The 24800-nt window shown below is 33.1% G+C and overlaps 1 protein-coding gene across 5 annotated transcripts; it reads left to right on the top strand.

Annotated features, from left to right (window-relative positions):
- Positions 1-1281: 1281 nt before the first annotated feature.
- On the top strand, positions 1282-22346 carry LOC106687347 (mitochondrial basic amino acids transporter). Of its 5 annotated transcripts, none has more exons than XM_014431172.3 (6): positions 1284-1536; positions 8710-8818; positions 10581-10624; positions 14175-14258; positions 18503-18868; positions 21940-22346. In XM_014431172.3, the coding sequence occupies exons 2-6, from the start codon at positions 8785-8787 to the stop codon at positions 22273-22275; spliced, it is 864 nt and encodes a 287-aa protein (XP_014286658.1). In that variant the 5' UTR covers positions 1284-1536; positions 8710-8784; the 3' UTR covers positions 22276-22346. The 5 variants fall into 5 exon arrangements, with proteins under 5 accessions (XP_014286661.1, XP_014286658.1, XP_014286660.1 ...); XM_014431174.3 differs by lacking the exon at positions 1284-1536 and adding an exon at positions 1719-1976; XM_067052219.1 differs by lacking the exon at positions 1284-1536 and adding an exon at positions 6482-6601.
- Positions 22347-24800: the final 2454 nt, after the last annotated feature.

Genomic DNA, 24800 nt, shown 5'->3' with positions numbered 1-24800 from the left:
CTTTGTCAAAGTATTCCTGATCCTTTTTTTATATATACTGATGGATCAAAATCTGACGAATCTACAGTATCCTCTTTCATCACAAATAACTCAACCCATAAAATAAAACTGCATAAATTATGCAGTGTATATACAGCTGAATTACATGCAATAGCCTCAGCACTCCACTTCTCCATGACAGTAACGGATACTAACATAGTTATCATTACCGACTCTTTAAGTTCACTAAAAGCCATGAAGATCATTTACCCGAAACACCCGGCGATCATAAAAATTCACAATTATACCAACATGCTCGAAAACTTGGGAAAACTGTTTTCTTTATATGGGTGCCGGGTCACGTGGGGATCACTGGAAATGAACTGGCGGACATTGCAGCTAAACAAGTACTTGCTCTTTCAGGTCAGGACGCGACCATTCTGACACCACAAGAAATAAGTCTTCCAATGTAAATGAGATATCATCTAGTTGGCAAGCCATGTGGGATGAAAGCCAGCCAAGCAAATTAAAAACTATCAAAAAAACTACTAAACCATGGACCACATCAAACCGTTCCAATCGCAGGGAGGAGGTAGCTATATAGGAAATTATTTAAAGAGAAAAATAAAGTGAAATAGAATTATAAATATAAATGAAACAGAATTATAAAGCACGAAACATGGGCGTTGATGACCTCAGGGTTTTACGCCCTAAAGCCCCAGCCAACAACAACAACTAGAACGAGAATAATTTTACATTTGTTATATTCTTTTATTTGAAATAGCTCTCCCATCGTAGTGTCCCCTACATTCACATAAGGTTATTTAGGGACAACATTACTTAGGGAGGCCAAAAACCAGATGGATAGACAGAATCAACAAAGAGCTGTATGCAGCAAACAGGAAGGAGAACGCTGGTTCCGGCGGCAAGAGATCAACAGGGTCTCAAGAGCCAACGAAAAAAAAAAATGAACTAGGTTATGACACAGTGAGTTTCTTTTTCTTACAGAAATGTTATTTATTATTTCCCTGATTAGTTGTCACGCAAGTTATAAATCATTTAGATCTTCGACTTCATTTTGTTTGTCACTTTTCGCTTGCATTGTCATGAGGTTTAATAATATCGTTTAATTTTATACTTTAATAAAATTTAATATTAATTTTATTGTTTTTTTAAAACGTCGTCTGGATTATTATTTTTTTAAATTTTTATTTATCCGTGGAGATAAGCACAAATAAAATAAAACAAATAATTCTCCCTGAAACTAACAACGGATAACCTCCAAGCTGACCGTATGATTATCAACTAATTAATTAAAAACCATATTCTAAAATTAACTCATAACCCATACATTAGAAATATGGAGTCGTCTAAATTTCAGCGTTGTTTAGTGATCCATAATTACAAAATACAATTATTATACCTTAAGTTTAGTGGCCTTAAAAACCAACTTAAACGCTTCAAGTTGTTACAAATAAAATAGACACTTAAGGTGTATAAATAGTGTATCAAACTAATGTATTGAGGATGAATATAGAGAAGTATGAATTCTTACAGGTATGTTTCAATAAATGTTTAAATGCTTTTATTTAGCCAAATATTGTAGTAGAATTTTAGTAAACCTCCGATTATCCGAAAAAAAACTTAAATTAGGTACAAATATCGCTGCTTCGTTTTAACAGTGATGTAGTTTTATTTAAAATTTTTGTTCAGATTTCATTGATTGTACCGTAAACCAGTGTTACTTTGTTACAAGTAGTAGAGTAATTTTAGAAAAGTAACCCTAACCTACGGCGTTATCTTTGGGACATGTTGAATACAAAAACAGCTAAAATAAAAACCTTATTTAAGTTATGCTACTATTAAAGTGATTCGCGATATTATTGTGCCCTTGACTGAGCAACTGTTGGGACGACTCCCTGATTTTGAGGGACTATGGTACTCGCGATTCTGTCGACTGGAATGATTCATCAGGGAGATGAAAGTAGAGCTATCAGGTATTTAGTACGACACGTTAATTTTGACTGTTACAACATTCATCCTACACAGTAGTGTAAGATATACTTTAGTTAGTTTGTATGAGATGGTTAGGAGACTAAGACTCAATAGTTACAAATAATGCGTCATAAAAAAAAAAAAAAGCACATTTCTTGAACAGGTTTACCATTTTCAGGGTTCTGCAAAATCACTACGGTGCAGGATGAATATATATATTTTTTAAAATGTTTAGAAAGTAGGCATGTTTGAGATTAGCAAAGACTCTCAAAGATCGAAGATTCTCTGGATGGATACTGGTGGATTTACAGATCCGATTTTGTAAATTTATTATTCAACCACATTTTGTTGCCCACCTCAATTTGAAATCAAGCGAGTGCGAATCACATGTTGCAACCCGTGAAGGGCACTCGTCATATGTCTCGTCATAAGGCTGGCCACTTATACACAGGCGCTCGTCTCATAACTGCCGTGTCACATGTTTGGCCACCAAAGACGCATTCATTATGCTTTGTCAGCCAACACCACGGATCGTGAAGAATAACTTTTTTCTCCTTTACTTGCCCCTTTTCGAGGGGATTTTGTTCATAAATTTTGTATTTTTATAAATTGTGTAGTTACATTCAATGGTTCTAAATGTCTCACAATTTATTTGACATAACTAACCATGCAATAAAGGGCTTCCAGTCGTAAGAAACGTATTGGCTCTCTCAGTTTGGAACCCCGAGTGTGAAGATTTGTAGATTTTGACATTATGGTGTAACCGAGTTATAAATTTGGACAATTTAGTGAGAAAACTATTTGATTGAGAGACATGTCACCCATTTTCCAATGGCTCTTTTTTTCTATTAACAATTAATTATTCTCATTTATTATTTTTATATATTATTATTGTAATTACATTATAAATATTCTGCAATTATTTTCTCTACCAATGAGTCATTTATTACTCTGAATTTTTTGAGATTTAAATTCTATAAAATTAATGGGTTAAAGAGACGTGAACGGCCAGTCTGTTGTGTTATTTATCTGTTGCTAGGAAACATATGTTCTTTGTTAGTTAAGGGAAATTGTTATCTTCTAATTACACATATGTATTTGTTTAATATTTCGTATTTGTGTCTGCGGATATATTTCGATTCTTTTTTTATCATTTAATTAATTATTTAATGTATACCACCTTAGATTTAAGTTTATCTCTACAAGACTACGCTCTCCAAACTGTAGAGTTTCCAGAACTCCCTCCTGAGGCAAATAGTCAGAGGAACTTCACTCCAGCGGGGCAGGAATAGAGTAATATGTGAGGAGCTCCGACTCCCATCTGTGCCGGAATTCATAGGCCGTATGCACATCAAATTCTTTGATGGGCTGAAAGCCTGTGCCAACCCTATATTTCGCGAGATCGCCCCTCCACCAAGACCTGGGAGGTGGCAAAGCATTGTCCCCTTGGTCGACGTCCTCGCCTTGGGAGGGACTTCTGGCTCTGCAGCCTGAAGTCATCACTTCAACAGGAATAGCCCCTCCCTATTCCTAGTGAGCATTCAGGCAAACATATGCCATCATTGTTGACACCGCCTTCAGCGGACCCGGCAACCATTCTTATAATCCCATCCCGGCAAAACAAGAAAATGAAATACCGGTATATATATACATTTCAGATATCGATATGATGAAATATCTCGAGCGTAAGCCCAAACATGTTAGGTGGTGCCTCCTCAAACTGACTTCATTGCCTCACGATATAGCAGCAGACGACGACTTGTTCATCTAAATCCAAGCCCATTACGAGAAGTATTGGATCGCTCCTGGGCTTAGCGCCTTTTGTTTCATCTGATCTTTCCTCCTGGACACGTTTTCGGGACACATTCACCTCACTTGTCCTCGATAATGTACATTTAGTGATCGTGCAAAAAATTTACTATCTAAAGAGTGCCCTAGCAAGAGAACCTGCTTCACTCCTGACAGGATTTTCCTTTGATGCTCTTAACGACTTGCGTGGGAAGCTTTCATGCGAGAATATGACGATTCACGTGTCCTCGCATCGAGATGCTAACAAAGGGTTTTCACTCACAAATGCCCTCCTTCCGATAATGAACATGCGAAGTATTCATCTTACTTGGCCGAGGCAGAGGAAGGGATCTAATTTTTTCGGGCATTAATCCTAGAAAATGAATCCCACGTAGTTCTGTCCACATTGGCTCTCCGAGCATTGGACCCTATCACCAGGAGGAACTTCGAGCTTTCCCACACCAATAGCAAGTTCCCCTCCGCGCATGAAGTTATTGCGTTCGTGAGGCAGGGATTGATGGCCTGCAAACTCTCGGCAAAAATTATTCAATCTAATTTTTATGCCAACCTCAATGTTAAATCAAGGCAGTGCGAATCACATGCTACAACCTGACGTTACAGGCGCTCGTCTCATGTTTCTCGACTGCTTTGTCACTTGTTCGACCAAAGACACATTCATTATACTGACGAGCGTTCGTCTGAAGAACCACTGGTATGGTCAAATTTACGCCACCATAACCTGATAGAAATCCAGAACAAGACGTGAGGAGATGGCGGCACCCTCGGACTAGACACATCAGCGGCACATGAGACGGTGATCGTCAGCCATCACCACAGAATAGTGAGAAGCAAACTTTTTTTCCTTTTACTTGCTCTTTGAGGGAATGTCGTACAGAAATATTGTATTTTTATAAATTATGCAATTTCATTCAATGGTTCCAAAATGTCTCACAATTTTATTTATTAATTATTTTACATAACTAAATATGGAATAAAGCGCTCCCGATCGTAAGGAACGTATCGGGCCTTTGAGATTGCAACGGATACAATAGAACCAATGGCGCGTGACGACCCCTTAGCTATCTTGAGGACTTCCCAACCGTTGGGTCGCAACTTGAAACGATCTGTTTCCTTCGGGACGGCTGGGTCATAGGGGACCCATATATCGCATAACCGCCCGAGCACTTCACCTGTACCGTTTCTGAGTCACCGAGGAATCAAACTGAAGTTAGTACCCTAAGTTCTGGTGGAGAGGGAGTTCCCTCAGCTCTGTGGCAGTTGGAAGGAGATAATCGGTCCAACACACTTATTCTTGGGGAAGAGGGAAGAGAAAAATAAGAAGAGAATCTAAATATTGTATAAATAAATTGTTACTCAGGCCTACAAACACCCCTATTGCATTACATGAAAATAAAATAAAACAAGGATTTTAACTCATAGTAATACACAAAGGTCAGTAAAATATGTTAATACATTAAAAGTACAAATATCAAATATATCTAATCCAGTCTATACGCTGCCAAACGTGATAAAGGCATAACATTAAGTTCAAAAAGTCGGCAAAAATAAAATAAAATGTGTGTTTATTATTACTCTATTGACCATCTGTTCCTCGTAATGAATCTACGGTCAACAATAAACACTTCATTACTCATAAACAGATTGGAGATCGAAAAATGTTAACAAAAGATGAATGAGAATGCACTAAAAGATAAAATGAATTCCTTTATATCAAAGTCAAATACTCATTATATGAGGCTATAAATCTATTCTAAAAAGATTTTTATTTGTTCATCTGTACTGCCATTACCGGCTACCGTTATATTTAATTATGATATGGAGACTTGATAATGAAGGAGTAAGATAAGCGACTCGATTGAGTAGATCGATTGGGTCATTCCGGCTGGAACTCCGCATTTGTTCCGGTTTGTGCTCAACACAGATCGCCCTACGTCATCATCAGTCACCTTGGAAAATAAAGGAGGAATATTGCAGTCTTCATGAAGCACCTTCTCTCACTCGATTTATTTATAATCCTTTTATATTTAAGACCAGACCTTGTGATGCTTTTGATGATTAAACTTTTTTTTATTGGATAAAATAAAACAAATAAATATTACTGACAGTGTTGATATATTATAATTTACTTAAAAGGTCCAAATTCTGGTTAGTTAAAATCTAATTCAAAAGTAATCAATATCGTATAATTTATATAACATAGGCATATGAAACATAAATAAACTGCAAGTCTGGATTCTCTTCAATGCGTCTTGTAGACAAACTATTAATTATCTATAAGATATACGCAGCATTCTCTTACAAATACTCCCCAGTACAAAATTAGGTATAACCTAAATATACGTTGTAGGCTTTGAATATTGAATATTGAAATTTACGATATAAAATTTTAGAACCACTCAAATGTTTGGTCCATCCTGTAAGACAAGAGGCCAATGGAACCCTCATCCTATACATAAAAGAAAAGAGCCTGATTCTCTACATTTCACCAGAAACTTAACGTTAAATTTAAATTATTGTAAATTACCATTTTCATTATCACGAATTATCTTTAATTATCATCTACTCAGCTCTTTAATTACTACCAATATTTATTCGTAAACGATTTACAATAACTATTGTTTTTCTTTCCTTTTTTTTTTTTTTTACAAGGGCAACAGGAAAGTTGAGACGGCTCTGGCACCTAAATCTTTAATATATGTGAATATTGGAATTCTGACAATGGCCATCCCATTCCATCCACGTTTTAGCAACTCACTCCATTGACTTTAACGGTTAAAACCGAACCTGGGTTTCAACTTGCAATTTCCATGTTGCTAAGGTGATGCCTCAATTCTATGGCTACTAAGGCCAATTACCAGGCCACAGTCCTCTCGAAAGTTGAGACGCCTGTGGCCCCTGTATCTAGATAATAAATTTGCATATTGGAATTCTTAATATGACTAGCGTTTTAGTTCAGGTTTTCTGAATGTTGAATTTGAATAACGTTCTTTATGGAAGGAAAAGAAATTTGTTGAGCATCCCATTTAAGATGCGATATAATCTCTTTAATTACTGATAATCAAATATCAGTAAAGTAGGCTACAAATGATAAAAATTCATAATTTTTTTATGAAACCAAAAAAAACCTTTGTTCCAGAATTTTTATCAGAAACTTTGTTATTAGATTACCTAGACATATAATGTCTTTTATAAATGTATAATTGTAATATAATAATAATAATAATAAAGGCTTAACGAACCCAAATGTTCGATGCCGATACCATCGAACGCTCTCTGCATACATCCTTCCAGTGATGCCCCACCGAACCCAATTCCACTAAATCAGTTTTAACGCAATCTTCCCATCTACGTTTCGGTCTACCCCTCAGACCGTTTACCCGTTGGTTCAGTGTTTATTAACATTTTAGGGATCCGCTCGTTACTAAGCCCTACAACCTTACATGCCCATCTTACACGCCGCAATGCTAAAGCTTGAATTATATTTACAGGGTGTAGGTCCCTTAATTCAGCGTTGTGTAATCTTCTAAATTCTCCCGTTAAGTCATCCTTTTTCGGTCCAAATATTTTGCGTAATACTTTATTTTTGAAAACCTTAAGACGCTGTTCATCCCTTAGTGTAAGAGGCCTCGTCTCACATTCATAAAGAACAGTGGGAAGAATTATAGTTTTGTAAATTCTAATTTTTAAGTTTTTCAGTAGAAGGCGCGAACTAAGCAGTTTCGAAATTGAAAAATAACAAGCATTTCCCGCCTTCAACCTAGTTTTTATTTCCTCATCAATTTCGTTTTTTCTAGTTACCGTAGCACCTAAATACTTAAACTATCTATTATCTACCTGTTCAAACGTATTTCCTCCTATATCTATATCACCGAAATTGCTTGCATTTCTACTGCTACCCATGTATTTTGTTTTATCCGTAGTTATTGCAAGACCTAGTTCCTTGCTGGAGTTTATTAGCGTGGTTGTATTTAGTTCTATACATTCTTTGCCATCACCCAATAATACCAAATCATCTGCATACCCAAGCACCGCTATTTTACCACCCAAAGTTAAACCCTTTTCGGTATTCATCACACTTTTAATGACGCATTCTAGTGGTAGATTAAATAAGATAGGTGATAAAGAATCACCTTGTTTTATACTCGACCGGACCTGGAATTTCTCAGAATAATGATTACCGATTCGTACCTTATTATACGTTTCAGTCTTTCCGTTTTACTAACTTCTTTGGTATTCCCTGTTCAATCAGAATATTATGCAGCTACTGGCGGTCAATAGAATCATAAGCTTTTTGGAAATCTATATAAAGCTGATGAACTACCCCGTTGAATAATCAATAATTTCAGTATTTGTAATAGGTTGAATAAAAAATAAACATCTAAAGTTAGATTAAGAAGATTAAAAACAATGTGTTTTCACCAAATCGATAGAATTTTAAAATATATAATCTTAAACTAGAATTAATTATTGAAATGAATTGAAGGTTAGGGAAATTATTTAATTAATTAGAAAACAGACAGCGTAAACATTTATCCGTTGGCACTTTTAAAACAATGCTAACTGAACACAAACGTATGGAGGCCGCATTAGAACCCTTTAATTTATATCCAAAAATCGAGATTTATACAAGTCAGCCACAAATCTCGGCTAAATCATACCACCCAAGCCAAATAATCCATCCACACGTCTGCGCATGTGCGAATTTGCCATTGTTTTTCAAACGAGTAGAGACACATTTACTATTTAAAATATTCCGGATACCGATTTGAATATAATGGGAAAAGTCGACGTAGAAGGATTCCTAGTGTTTGGGATATTAAAAACACGCCTGAAGACAAACTAAACAAAATAAAATGGTCTCTTGGAATTGGTTTAAGAAACAAAAGAACTAATCTATATTAAATTTATCTTGCCTATTTGTTGTAGTTCTCGATAGACTATGCTCTCTACTTCTGAAAGTGGTTTGCGGTTCTCTTCCGACAGATCTCAACAAGCTCTGTGATGGCTTTGGATTTCCTTGCTGGCTGTGTCGGTGGTAAGGATGTTACAATAGCTTTTTTATAGTAAGTTATTATTTAATATAGTATAGATAGTTATTATCGTGGCTCAGTGAAATGACGCTCTGCTACTAACTTCCAAGGACCCGTGTTCGAATCTGACTGTGACAGATAATTATTTATTCTATTACTGTAGCCGTAAGTCAACCCTGTGAGTTCGAAACCCCACCAGGGAGGGTTTCCACCCAACCCCATAAAGTGGTTATCGTTAATTGGGGATCTGGCGGTCGAGCCTAGTCTAGTAACAGCACTTCCATACAAAGTACTACACCCCTCACTGTTGATGCAGATTTATTTATTTATTTATATAGTTATAATTATAATATATTATAATAATAACTACATCAGTTCATATTTAACAGACGGTAAAACATTTAATCTTATTTTATTAAATCTGTCAGAACAAATAAATTAACCAAATGGAATTTTAAGATAATTTTTTTATATTATGATTAAATAAAAAAAAAGAAGAAATAAGCAACAATAAGGTATTTGAATAGGTTTTTATACTAATATTCTATTAGTACCTGTTATATTTATGCTGTTTTTCAATTTCAGGCGCTTTTTAAATATTGTTCGATTTAACTATCTTAAAGTTTGCTCATCCCGTTTTAAGCTAATATGCTAGGATTGCATTTTTTTTGTTATGATCTCCTCTTGTGAGATTGTGACATGTCGTACATCGATCAACCTACTCGCTATAATTGCCTGTTTAAAAAGTCAGATAAGTAAGACTACCTCGAAGGGCGAGAGTGGAGGGTTTGATGCTGTTTTACAATTTCAGGCGCTTTTTAAATATCTCTCGATTTAACTATCATGTCGTACATCGATTGACCTACTAATATTTTATATACACCTATTAATATCTATAGATATTATTATTATGACCTGCACAATTATTGTGCTAACAAGAACATAGGCCTCCCCCACCACAGCCAACCAATGTACACGGTCTCTTGTTTTCTCCTCCCATCTGCCAACATTCAGAAGCTTTACATCCTCCTCCACATCGTTGAGCCATCTGATTCGAGGACGTCCTCAGTTCTGTTTTCCATCTGGTATGCCATAAACCATCTCTTTGGGTATCCTTTCATCGGGCATCCTCTCAACGTGTCCTAACCATCTTGTTCTCGCTCTTTTGACTAAAGCCACGATGCTGGGGTCTTCAAACAGGTCCATCAGCTCATCATTCCTTCTTCTTCTCCAAATTCCATTCTCCGAGACTTCTCCCCATATCCTTCTCAATACATTTCTCACCCAGGGTTTGAGCATCTGTCCTGCTTTTCTTGTCAAGGGTCATGTTTCTCCCCCATATACTGCTGGCCCTAAGATGGTTTTGTAAATGTCCACTCTCATTCTTTTGGAGAGAGCTCTGGAATTTAGTATTTTCTGCAGTGAGAAATAACATCTATTCCCTTCTGCTATCCTGGTCTTTACTTCGCTCTCTACTTTGTTGTCATCTGTAACCAGGCTTCCCAGCTACTTAAACTGGTTTAAAGAACTGAGACTGGTGTCTCTGCATGTCACATTGCTCTTCTCTTCCTTATCCTTTCTTTAACTTTTCATGTCCACCGTCTTGTCTTCATTCACCTTAAGGTCCAATTCATATACTGCTTCTTCGAATTCCTGGAATATTCCTTTTAATGCTGCTTCGGTCCATGCGGTCCCCTAGTTCTAATTGAACAGATAGCTAATTTATATAGATAACTATATGAAATTATTACTACTTTTTTATTTCAGGGTGCGCAGGAGTCATTGTTGGGCACCCATTTGACACAGTAAAGGTATCTTAAAATTCTAAATAAGTTTTATGTATTTTTTGTCGAAATGATACAATATTCTTATCAATAATGTCTAATATTGTAGTATATACGTTAGGTTTCTTTAATACATTATTTAATATGCACATTTAATTTGTGTATATTATTACCATAGATACATAAACTTTGTATTCATCAAGGTTGTGAAAAAAAAATGTTTTTCTCATTAAAGAAAATTTCACTAGAAATTCACATTTTAAGTATGAAGGAACAAATTTGGTTGCGTGACTGAAATTTATCTAGTTTTATAATATTTTTATGGATTTTGCGGATTGGTATCTAGATGGTCACAATCAAATTCTGTCCACTGCTTTTGTTTAATCATGCTCAAACATTGTCCACACAACACATCCGAGTTTGTAAATTTATTAATCTCATTTCGGTGCCTCAATGTAAACCATTCTCTCTGCTTTACATGCCCCTTCAGGGTCTTAATTTTGTGCTGTTATAAATTAAATTATATGATTATATCACGTGTCTCCAAAATGTCTCACAACCTATTTAATAGAACTATAAACATGCAATGAAGTGCTCTCGGTCGTAAGGAACGTATCGGACATTTCAGATTGTAAACAAACATATTAACCTCTAACCTACCGAATTTCTAAAACTAGTCCGCTTTGGTCCAATGTTGGAGAAAAGTTGGGGATGGGTTGATCATGGCACTATATCAATTTTATGGACTGACATCACAATATTTTAGCTTACGCATAGGCAAAAGTATTTTCTTTTATCTGGCTATATTTCAAAATACCCGTTGGTTTTAACCCTTCAATGCCTATAGGGTGCCAAGTAAATATTTTTTTATCTTCTTATTCTCTTTTTTTCTAACTGTATTGAGATAATTACAGAAAAATATGAATTTCATCTTTATTCAGTGACTATCAATTGAAATAAAATGTGAACTTATAAAGGGAGGCTACGCACGGGGGTCACTGATTTCGATGAAACATTCTTTTTTTGTGATAGGAGATCCAAAAATATTTTTTGAATTTTTTATTATTCTACATTCGAAAACCAATCGATCTTTCAATAAGGTCACAGTATTAAAATAATTTAAACCGACTGATCTAGCAAAGTATGACAAAATATTTTTTATGTATAAATGAAGTTGATATTCAATTTCCAAACCCCAACAAATTTTTGAGATTTTATGGGAAAAAAATTTTTTTTTCGCTCAAAAGTTTTATCTTGCTCTGAGACCTTCGATTTTTTGTCTAAACAAGAAAAATAGCAATAACTTCAACATGACACCACTAATTTACAGGAAACTTAAAAGGATCTTAAAACCCTTGATACTGCACGGAACTAATTGAACTTTCATAAGCAAATCAGAACGGAAGATATAAAACAAAACGTTTGAGAAATTTTTCTTTATTTGGAACAGCCATTTCTTCCATATAAAGGTATAACATCAAAAAATATTGATATGGTTTGGAAGATCGAACATCTAGCTTTTTTTTTTAAAACAATCTTTATTCTGGGATACATGGTCCCCTTGGAATAACAATTATGAACAGTTTTAGCAGCTTTTCTATAGCTGCATTATCTTCACATTAAGAAGTTTGATAGTCTAGGAGATGGATATATAGTTGATATTTGAATGAGGTTAAGGAGGAAGCTTTACTTTACGGATGGATATGGGTCAGGAATTACAAAATGAGGTAGCTCCACTAAAAGATTTTTCATAGAAGGCATTTCTGTAGGTCGCGATATAGAGATCGATAGGTTGGGATCTTGTGTTTAACAGCTGAATGGATAAACGTAGGGTAAGGAGTTCAATGATGTAGGGTTAACGTTTGTTATTAGGGTTTGATATATAAATGTACCAAGGAGGTATTGTCTCCGGATACTAGGAGCCAGGATTCTTTGCTGTGAGTTATGGGAACGCCTAGGAATACCAAAAATGAATCTTATAAAACAGTTGATTAGCCTTTTTAGTCTCTTTTCTTGTTTAATGGATAGTCCTCGATACACTAGGCATCCGTAGTCGAAATGTGGAAGTATAAGGAAGGATACTAGGAAGTGACGAGTACTACGAGGAAATGAATCAAGGGATTTTAGGAGCTGTTTAAGGATTGAGATGGTTTTTCGAGTTATTTGGGAAATGTGGCTATTCCATATTAAGTGCTGACCGAAGCTGACTTCTAGTTTTTTTATGGTGTTTTGAAACTGGATAGGTATCTTGTTGAGGTATAATAATGGATAATAAGGAAGGGTTTTGATCTGATGAGAATGGCCTTGGTTTTTGCTGGATTCAGACTCAATTTATTTTCAGCAGCCAAACGATGTATATTGTCAATGTCCTAGAGCTTACAGGATGCCTTGATCAGGTCAGAAAGATGATATATATATATATATTTGATAAAGTTGATATGTGTAACAGATAATGTTCATAATATAAGGAGTGATAAAAATTTCGTGAAAGAATTTCGACAGAAAAAAAGTTTCAAAAATCAATTCTAAAATTTCTAATTTTTGATTTTTTAATGTGACAATTCGAATGTAAGGGTTTCAAAAGACGCTGAATCTGACTTGATTTCTCGAATAAAAAATTGTTTTGGTCTACTTTATCGGAAGTGGCACTCACTTAATACTACCTATAATCTTTTGTTCCTATTTTACAAAAAAAAACATTAAATACAGGTAGAGCAAAGGTGGTATGCGATAATACAAATAATGTCAAAATACTTAAAATATTTTATTTCTGGGTGCATTGGCAAGAGCCATCAGACCCGTGTTTCATTGAAAACGGTAGTTGGTATTTTTACTTAACTTATGTTGTTGCGTGATTAAACGTAATTAAATATTGGAATTTGCTGAAATCTCAGATTGCTTTAAAAAAATTATTATAAAGAGTATAGTGTTGACAACAAACCTTATTAGCTGCACTAGAACTAAACACATCCATTTATTTTTTATATACTCTCAAAGGTTTTGTCACCTGTAGGTGACTTTAGGCGCTGGGGGATTAATATTAGCAACAGCCGATCAGCCTTAATACTCGTACCTAGTATAGTATAGTATAGTGTAGTAGTATATATAGTATACTACTATACTATACTACTATATAGTATAGTATACTATACTATATAGTTGTATAGTATAGTATAGTAGTATAGTATAATAGTATAGTATAGTAGTATAGTATAGTAGTATAGTATAGTAGTATAGTATTGTAGTTTAGTATGGTAGTATATATCAAATAAAAATAGTGTTGAAGCTATACCTCTGGTCTGATCGGACTTCTTTTTTTTTTAAAATATATTTACATAATTTTTATTCTTTGCATTAAGATTAAAATTCAATTAATTTCCTTCTCAATTGATTCAATTCAATTAGGAGGAAATGAAAAGCAATGTAGATAGTATTTTCACCACTTAAATATAATGAAACGAAAATAAAGTCGTGATGAAATATATGTAGCACGTACATTTTACTAAATTTCAATAATATTCTATTTATATTATAATATTTTTAAAAATGCAATATTTAATGAAATCTTGTATTGCAGGTAAGTCTTCAAACGCAAGATTTTAAGAAACCAATATACAAAGGAACTTGGCATTGTTTTATGAGTATTTTAAAGAAGGATAAGGTAAAAGTATATAATTAATGTTTTTGCTGTATTATACTGTACTATATCATGATTTCTGTATATTTATATTACCAAAACATTGTTATTGCATAGTAATTATAATACATTCAGTAAATTTGATCTTAGTTAAAATGGAGTGTTACAGGCGTGTAGAGAAATTATCCATTGGTAGCACTCTAATGACATTTATTTATTATGAGAACTCAGAGTTTTTAATGGTACCTCTGAAAGAAAGGGCTTGTGTTTTAAGTAAATAAGTTTATTTGAAATAATTTACCATATTTCATTGATATCGGTAATGAAAATTGGATAAATTTGAATCATAAATAAATTTAAAAAAGAAGAAAATAAATAATTTCGTGGTTCCTTAGTTGTCATGAGAATAGCCTTAACTTTTTGACACTTGTCATAATAAAAACACAAAATTATAGTAATAATTGTTTTTTACTAAACCTATGAATGGAAATACAGTAAGGGGGAGTATCGCAATCGTGAATGATTAAGAAGTTGCTGTTTTAAAACAAGCAAGGTTTAATTTAATTTCAGAGTATGGTGGTAAAAGGAAGTAGTGTGTTGCACGCACTGCATCAGTTTGTTTAAGTGGTCTATGTATCAATATTAAGAAAATTCATAACAGTAGAGGAAATGCCGTTCATTTAGGGTATCATTATTTTTTTTCTCAACTTTTTAAACTTAAATTAAGTTAGAAATATCTCACTTTGTAAAATAATTAGTATATGTTTAAATATCAATATTCAAAAGAATAAATTAAAATTAGATCAGAAAGAAGTAAACTTGATTTTCTACACAATTTCCTCTCGTGCAAATGTTTATTACATATTAAATACAATTTTTCGATTTTATTTTTAAACAGGCAATATATTTTTTATTCGCAATCAAGTTGAGAGTGACGGAAAATAAGAGTTTAATAGACAAGATATCCTATTGAAAAAAAGGTCACAAAGTTAGAATAGTGCAATATACCTAAAAGGCAATAAAGTCACTTCCGTCGAGTCTGCGATGCTCACTCCCTCCCTTTCAATCACATTTCTCTTATTGGCTTGTCTTTCGGAGTTATCAAGTTAAAATAGCTTACGTTGTAAGAGAAAAAAGGAGAAACATTAATTATTATAATTTAGAATCGCCTAAAGAAGCCCATACACGTACATCATTATTGCACAATATTGGTAATTGTGTAATAATATTGAACATGTATTTCTAGCATTGAAAGGTAGTACAATTTATTCTACGAAATAAATTAGATATTTATTGCGTAATGTATTGTATAATAGTGCAATATAGAGTCAGTCGGTATCAACAAGTGGTGTGTCGGTAGCAACAACGTGTCTCCAGGAAAATTAATAACGCCAATAGGCAATTCATTCTTAAATTTATGAAAGTTTATTGTTCATTCCCGACTTTATGGGCCAAATGAAAAGTGTACACAACTGCGGAGCAAAAAATGAACTGTCGTGTCACGTGTACTTTTCTCGGTTCAGAAACTAGTGTTGTTGTTGTTGATTGTTGCTTAAAGGCGTAAAACCCTCTGGTCATCAACGCCTATGGCATGATAAAAGTAAAACATAAAAAAAATAAATAAAAAATATAAAAACTCAATAAATAAAAAATAGTGTGGGTTTCAGCGCTTCGTGCCGAAACGCGCCTGACGTGACAACTTTACGCTAAATATTGGAATAATAATATTAATAAAATAGACACACAATATTTGAATCAAGATATTTATATTTAACAATTAATTTCCATTATTCTGTTCATAATCGGACGATGGTACGAGAAATATGAGATGAGTAACATCAATTCGGCTGTAATATGCCTGGAAAATGTCAAGTCAATCACTGTCCCTCCTAATGTTGTTGCACTCTCCGTTACGCTACACTTTTGCCTACATGACTTGCAGTATCTATAACCTCAATTACCCCCACTACTATACTACTAAACCACGCCCATTCTATTTCCGTTACGCTACACGTTTGCCTACATGACTCCCTGCAATCTAATTTATAAGACGTTGTCACGTCAAAAAAAAAAAAATCAAAGAGGAGTTATAATTTATAAAGAAGGCGATGTGCTTTTAAAAATTCAAATACTAATGTAATTTTAGCTTCCTCATCTGTGAGAGCTTCTGATAAATGAATTAATAAATTAATAAATACGAAAATACTGTTTGGTCCACTTGGACGTTTTCGTGAATTATGTTTCTTTTTTAGAACACTTTTGCTTTCGCTTAAAAGTTAGGGGTCACTCAACATGTTCACACAGACGGTCTGGCACTAAAATATTGAATTCTCTACCCAGCCAACTGTTGCACATTAATATTGTATATTTGTGAAAAAGCTTCAATCAGTTGTGCATTAATATTATGCGGGGATGGGCCACTGCATAAAGAGAAATGTTTCATATTTTTACTTATCTGAGGCTCGGAGCCATCTAAAGAATACTTTATTCCTTTTTTTTCTAATTAAAAATATTGTTAAGCTTTTTTATTTATTTAACTTCATTAGCATTACCTGAAGGTGTAGATAACTATTTCTGAACTATTTAAGGGAAGTTACATGCTTTATAAAAAAACAATACTGTATGGAAGAAATAGATGTATAAATTTGTTCGACCTGATTTCATGCAAAGTTAAATAAATGCGACTTAAATGTGTTTTATTCCAGATATTTAATATGAGGGTCGTCTGTAGCTCAGGGAGTTGAGGCATAGGTCGGAAAACATGACCCCCACCATAGTGTTAGATGGGGTCGAAAAAAAGGAATATTTTAATTTGTTAATTGCAGATCAGCAGGGCTAGGATCTTTCTTTATTTAAAAACGGCAAATATTTAAATATAATATTAATCAAAAAAGGTGAAATATTTATTTAAATATTTACTAACTTTGTCCAATGCCCAAAAACCTATACTAAAAAAAAATAGAATAAACTGAGTGTTCATTAAAAGTTATTTATTACGATGCCAATCAATGGTTTTTTTAAATGATGGAAAGTAAAACTTTTTATCTAGAAACAAACATTCTCATTTTAAAAATAATTCTCAGGCCACTGCTGATGTATAGTTGTGAAGTCTGAGGAGCCTCATCCTTTACGAAAACGAAAAAATTACAATCTTTTCAAAATAAAGTCGTAAAAATTGCAGTGGATGCTACTTGGTTTGTAAGAAACAGCCAATTGCATCGGGAGTTACAAATAGAGACAATAGAGAATTACATCAAAAGGAGGTTCATGAAGTTCCACTCCCAGTTACCTACAGTCAAAGGAGCAGTGACCTACAACTTGGGAAACCCAACCACAACCCAAAGACTGAAGTCCAGGCTGCTGCAGGATATCCTCTTATAAATTCTATATTTATCATTTCTGTTATTGTCACTCTAAAATTTTATTTTATCTTAATTTTGTTTTCTCTTCATATTTTTCTTAAATATATATATTTTGTCCATTAGAAGCCAATTATTTATTTTGTTATATCCATAAATGCCATTGATTTTGTTATTAATTTTATCTTTTATTAATAATTATTATTTTATCTTAATTTTTATATTTATTTATAACATCGTATATAGTTAGGGGTGTCTTTTGTATGAGACTATACCCCCACATAATCAATTGTTAAACAGAAAAAAATGTATCTCTTAGATTAACCATGTAAGGCCGATCTGGTATTAAACAAAAAATATTCTCCAGTACGTATATAAAAGAACCTCAAGAATCCCTGCGTCTTAATACTCTAAAACGTACCAACAAGTGGAATCACCGATTTCAATGAAACTTTTGTTTTGATGATACAAGCACAAAAAATATTAGATACTTGTCAATAGTTTTATAATTTTTTTTATTATAAATCAATAAATATTGGCAATATTACGAGGAAATTCAGTTCAAGCATTAAATTTTAAGTGAAAAAAAATAAATAAAAAAAATTAGCTCAATAAGAGAAAAAACTCAAAATGAGCAATTTCGCGCAATATAAAATTAGTGTTCTTTCAACGTCTTTTCAATGATTCGAGTTTCTTTCGATTTTTGGCGGAATTTAGAGCTAGGGAACAAAAGTACAAAAATATGATTGCATGATAATCCAAGTAATAAATATTAGGTAGTAATTGAAATTTACTTATTTGATCATTTTAAAACCCTACTAGTGATATATACGAATAATATACAATATGAAATATACATTTAAGCTAAAACATTGAATAAACTTAAAGACTGACCAAATTCCTGTTAAGATTTCAGGTCTATACAAAGGGATCACTTCTCCTTTGGGAGGAGTTTCAATCGTCAACGCGATCATATTCGGAGCCCATGGCCAAGTCATGCGTTTGATGGGATCTGAAGGGTTGCATACTCACTTTGTGGCTGGAGCGACAGCTGGCCTCTTGCAGAGCTTCATCTGCAGCCCCATAGAACTATCCAAGACCATCCTTCAAGTGCAGAAGAAGAATATGTACAAAGGGGCCATAGACTGCTTAGCCAAGATATACAGGTCTAAAGGGTTAAAAGGAATTTACAAAGGATATTATTTGACAATCTGCAGGGAAGTCCCTTCCTTTGGAGCGTATTTCATGTTTTTTGAAATATTATCAGGAGGCTGGGTAAGTAGTACTTAAAAGTATTAGCTAATTAATAGATCAATTATTTATTTCCGAAATTAATGATCAAGCAAAAGCATTAAAATAGGTATTGTTAAAACCACCTCAAATCGACTATGTCTTTTTGTTGGAAAGCTTTAAAAGAACAAACTAGCAGGTTCGGATATAAACATTTATTTGGTTAGTCTGACATTTATAAAAAGGAAACATAAAAGAAACAAAAAATGAATACAAGTAAAAATAAAAAGGTCTTTTAGATAAAATAAAATAGTTAGATAAATTATGAAAACAAAAATAAACTAATTTACAAAAAAAAAAAAAATACTGGTCGAATTAAGGTTGATCCACTCCGATAGTTCAGAGGAAGATATTTTGCTGGTCCAGATGTGTAGGTCGCAGCTCTGAATCTAAATACACCGCTACAATGGTCCAAGGTTAGTGTAGTGGCTCATCAATAGTCCAAATATCAAAAAGCTTACACTGGCACTTATTAAAGGCATACAGGTTCTAGTTATTTCAATAAATTGTGTTAGCCGATTAATTAACAACAACTCATATTCCACTTATGGGCCAGAAACGCAGAAAAGGTCTGGTTCCGGACTTTAATATCGCCTAAAACACTCAAAAATGTTCAATAAATAACATCAACCGCACGCAGACAAGGCTGGTTACACAATATCATGGCCACTAAAAAGCCGAAACTGATTTAAAACCGAAGATGGTCGGTCCGTTGCTAGGCAACGTCTTAGCGACGGTTATCAACCTTTAGTAACTATCTCTATTACTTAATTATAACATACAAATATAAATATACATATTTTTCTTCTCAAATAACTAAATTCCAATTAAGATATTATACATAAAAATAAATGTAATTAAATTAAATACTATTTACAATAAAATACAAATTAATTATAAAATATGGCGTTAATAAGTATTTAAAAAACAAATAGTTTTTGGAAGATCGTTGCTTGACTGTATGTAATATATAAAAGGAAGATTTTAGTTTTTATGTCTCCTATTTAAATCTTTTTTCTGTATTTTATATTTAACTGATACTTTCAACTTTTGCTTATCTTTACTGCATTATAATTAATGTTTTTTTTTTATAAATAATTAACAGTTGTAAATTTATAACAACTTTTAATTTGATTGAATTTTATATATATTTTCCCTTATTATATACATATATGTATGTTATCGTTTGTTGTCTGCATATATTTAATATTTATTAACTTCTCTAATTATTATTATTTGCTTTAACATTATTTTATATCTTTTTGCTTTCAAATGTTAAGTATTTGTTAACCGTCATATTCCCTCTACTCTGTAGACACCATGCATCCTGCCTTTAGGTCTTTCTTTTGCTTTCCTGCATTTAGAAAAGTTGGTTTCCAATTTTTCATTATTTCCCTTTTTTCTTGACTTTTATTTTATTCTTATTTCCCATCTCTTAGTGTGTATTGTATTTTTATATTCTTTTTTATTATTCTGGTTTTTCTTAATTGTCTGATAGATAACTTTAAGTGAATCTGGTTTATTTATATTTTTCATTTCACATCTTATTTTAATTTTCTTTCATTTAGTTAGTTCATTTCTATATAAATTTCTACATATTTTAAACCTTTTAACCATACCTTAGTTTACTTTTATGTCATGTTACCTATCCTCTTACTTTTTTATATTTTAGTTGTTTGTATGGTTTTTAACTCTGATGAAGCCCTGAAAGTTGGGGTGAAACGTTGGCTCATGATGGATAGATTGTTTTCAATTTGAGTTCTTAAGACGACACTCGGACCATCTTCCTTTTATAAAATGGTTATTCTATCTACATTAAAAAATTGATCTCATACACCACAAAGTTACAGTTAAAGCAACATAAAGAAATAGATTAATACCTGTTGATTAAAGGTTTTTGGTTTTTTTCTCTCATGTAATGTTTGTAGGGCAATTTGTATGAGGATATCAAAATACGGGAGACAATGTACCTTGGTCTGCTAACCCCCCCCCTCCAAAAAAAAAACAACAGAATATTTGGTTTTATTTCAACATAAAAGGGTTTGCTCTGGGGAAATCCAGTCTAATAGACTTAGGCAGCTCCAACTCCCTTAGTTTGTGAGAAAATTTAGTTATGTGTAGGAATAGTAGTTTTTAATGCAGACGACAATTTTACATCAAAAAGATATGTTTATTCACTTAAAATTAGTAGTTGTTTTATGGTTTCTACTTTATTTAGCTTATAATGAACGCAAGCTCTAAGCAATATATCTCAAAAACTTTGCTGAAAATCTATTAAAAACAGATAATGTGATATCATTTTGCCATGGATTACTGCTCTATATATTGTACCTTGATACGTGTAAACAATCTATCACAGCATCTGCTACAACTTAAAATTAATTTTTATCACAGTCCAAATAGAAACGCAGTTATGGCTGTTTTAAAACTCTCATTAATTAAGTAATCAATCTATTAATGTAACGAATTAGATCATTTTTTTTTTGTTTCGCCTACAACTCCTTAACGATTCATCCTAGCGAAACTGTTGTGATATAGGAAACTTAACCTCATTAAATTCTGCGTCGAACGAGTACCGTAACAAATTAATTCCTTTAAGTATTATGTCGTAAATTAAAAAAACGAAATTTTCCAATTTTTCCAAAACTGAGGTATAACAATACATATAAATCCTCACGCAACATGGTAACTTAGCAGCTAAGCAGAAAATTAACTTGTTCGTTTAATTTATTTTTAAATTTAATTTAATTTAAAAGTTTAATTTCTCGTCGATTTTTTCGTTCGAACAGGTGTTTTTTTTCTTTTACGACCTAAACGGTGAATCTTAATGAAACATGTAATAATTAAATTAAAATAAGAAGTAAATTAATGAACATTAGATGAGATTAAACACATGAGTGTTTTAAAGTAATTATTTGTTGAAGTGGTATAGTCGTAAACTCGTTTTGGTTGTATACTGACCGTTCTGCTGTAGCTTCTTCATACTGACAATTTCTCTTGGCAGAATGTTTTGTGAATGGAAAATTGTATTTGCTAAATAATTCTTATTTCCCCAGGACGCCCCTACTTGGAGGACCATGTTGGCAGGTGGTACGGCCGGCAGCATCTCCTGGTTGATCGTGTACCCCGTGGACGTCCTCAAGACTCGTATCCAATCTGACGGAGTCAACTCTAAAGCGCAGTACAAGGGCTACCTCCATTGCTTTAGGGAGAGCTTCAAGGCAGAGGGCTATCCATTTCTTACCCGAGGCTTGGTTTCGACCATCATCCGCGCCTTCCCTACCAATGCAGTCACTTTCACGGTGGTCACGTGGATGATGCGTTTCTCCGATGTCTTTATAACCAACAGCAGTGTAGCTTGCGTCCTTACATGTGTGCATACCTCTGTATAATAACGAGTTCCTTAAAATGCACAATCATTGTAAATATTGTTTTTACTTATTTTAATAAATTAATAAGGCATTGTTGGTGTTTGAAGGGGTGGAGATAGTTTAAATATGCAGGCATTGCAATATGATGTAACTCGTGAGATATTAAAATAAATTAAATATGACGATTTTTTAATTTCTTTTTTGGTCGCTTATAAGTATAAATGATGTTAAAGCTAAATATCTTTAGAAAATTAATAATTTTATAAATTTTTTAACGGTTTTTAGAGAATAATAAATGAATAAACAAAGAAAAAAGACCATGTATTGTTTCTGTTTGTTTTAATTAAATTTTACTACTGTTTGGTAAAATTTATACTTCTAATTCTTCTATTAAACAATATTACAATTAATATGATAGTTTTATTAAATTACCACTTCACATTCGTGCCGACATCCGATACATCAAGAGATCATCCGGATAATATAAAAGGTCCGATTCGAAACCATAAATTGTCGGTCCTTAAAAAAACGCCCCTATACCTTGACACAAATATGTTTTGTTTTCTTCAACCAGTGATAGTACCCTGAGGTCTCAAAAGTTAGAATGCCTTTTACTAAAATTATGGTTAAATATTTCTTAGCAGTCTCTAGTCTGGAGCAAGTCCGATACGAATCCGACATGAAGAGGGGGTTTACTTTTACTTCTTGGTGGCCCCGGAGAATGAAAAGTAAGTAGGCCCAATAAAAAAAAAAAAAAAAAAAAAAAATAGAATTTTTTAAAACGCCTATTAAGAGAATTACTGTCCACAGAACTCGTCATTCCATTTGCCTTCTAGCATATTAAATAAAACACACAAAATATCTAAATACTTATTGTAAAATTATATGTATTTTGTAAAAATCTGCTTTAATGATTTTTATGATGTATTGCTGAGTGAGTAATGTTCTCCTTACACAAAGTAGCATCTATCAGCTTTCGATAACCTTTGGAAAAACCTATTTCCCGAGATGAATCTTTCATAGAGTAATAAGATATACAACGCTATTTTCCTCTTCAATAGGGAGGTAGGAGCAATTTGCAAAGAAATGAGCAAATTGATAGGATGCAAGCGTAACGAACACGCGTCAAAACGACAATTCGATTCTTGAAGCGTTGTTTAAATAAGTTCTTAAATTGTTAATAAGCAGAAATAAGGACTTAGAATTTTCCTATTAAAATTACGTTTTATGCAAACGTTTGCCTAATATCTTCGTCTACGTATTATTTACCCACGTAAACATTTTTAAATCTTTAATTTTTTCTGTTTATGCTGGAGATTGAAAAGCATTATAGGCTGAAGTAAAGGTTGAAATCAATCTATCAAATTTTGCACTTTCCATAGAACATATATGTTATACCTCCCTTGCAGACAGTGATTTTCAAATAATCAATGAATCTATGATACATTCCTGCTTATCTTTGCATTATAAATCTGCCAAATTCAGTGACTCAAACTGATGCTACTTAAAAAACTCTAAAGATACTAAGCTGCTCGAATATTAAAACGTTTTTAATATAGGATTTCTCGGATCCCGAAGTGAAATCTTATGGATCTATAAAAGGAATTTGACACAGTTCCATGGAGTCTTTTTTTCAAAAGAATATGAGGAGTTAGCAGCAAAAATCTCTCAAACTACACAATTTTGGTTAAATTAAAAAAATGGTTTATGTAATTAGTTACTGAAAACAGAACTAATTACATCACCTCACTGTGGACAATGCATTGGTATTTTCACGGAATTCATAAAAAAAAAAAAAAAAAGCAATGCGAAAGTGTGTTATTGATACACAACCCATATAATTTTAGAAATAGTATTAAAAAAATCAAATTTTTATAAAATGAGTTATTCGGTACATTTTATGGTATCTGACATTTTTTGTGAAAGTTTTTGGTATTATCAAAACATTATAAGGATTTGTAAGAATTTCCTTATTTTTGAAACAATAATATTGGTCTATTAAGTTTATCATAAGTGATAGTTGTTTGGAGGTAAAACATAGTAACTGTAAAAGATGGTCGCTCAACACAGTCTATTTCTTAAGAAGAACTCTTTTGGTGTCAACAATGCTGAGGACACGGGCTTCGAGTACGGGTGCAAACAAATAGAATCCAAGTTACTCATAAAACAGTTGCATGCACTTCTTGATCTGTTTTGAACTAAATTATGGGATAGTAAGCAGATATACTGTAATTATCATGTTTCACAGCCCCTTCGTCATTTAACCTACTTAACAAATTTTATTTCTTGAACTATGAGTTAAGTATGTTGTAACTGGACTTGGTAAAACATATACACACTGTATAATTTGGAATTAACTCACAAAGGTTTTGGCAATTAGGTGAACATCTGTAGTAGTTACAACATTTTGCAAGTCTGTCATGATAGTATCTGCTGACAGTACATGTAGTGCTGGTGAAGCTGCTGTCACGTTAACGAACGAGTACCTCAAATATTGGAAACAATGGTGTCTGGACGTACCCCTACTTTATTATTTGTCCTTATAT

The sequence above is a fragment of the Halyomorpha halys genome, unplaced genomic scaffold (assembly GCF_000696795.3).
Source record: "Halyomorpha halys isolate HHAL.00 unplaced genomic scaffold, Hhal_1.1 Scaffold948.1, whole genome shotgun sequence".
Taxonomy (NCBI): Eukaryota; Metazoa; Arthropoda; class Insecta; order Hemiptera; family Pentatomidae; genus Halyomorpha; species Halyomorpha halys.
This window is presented reverse-complemented; position numbering and strand designations above follow the sequence as displayed.

Bases quoted from the DNA above. Each gene is read 5' to 3' on its own strand.
- LOC106687347 (XM_014431172.3), top strand. From the start codon at position 8,785: ATGGCTTTGGATTTCCTTGCTGGCTGTGTCGGTG. The intron at 14,259-18,502 runs GTAAAAGTATAT...ATTCCTGTTAAG, and splicing joins GTATTTTAAAGAAGGATAAG to ATTTCAGGTCTATACAAAGG. The intron at 18,869-21,939 runs GTAAGTAGTACT...TTATTTCCCCAG, and splicing joins AAATATTATCAGGAGGCTGG to GACGCCCCTACTTGGAGGAC.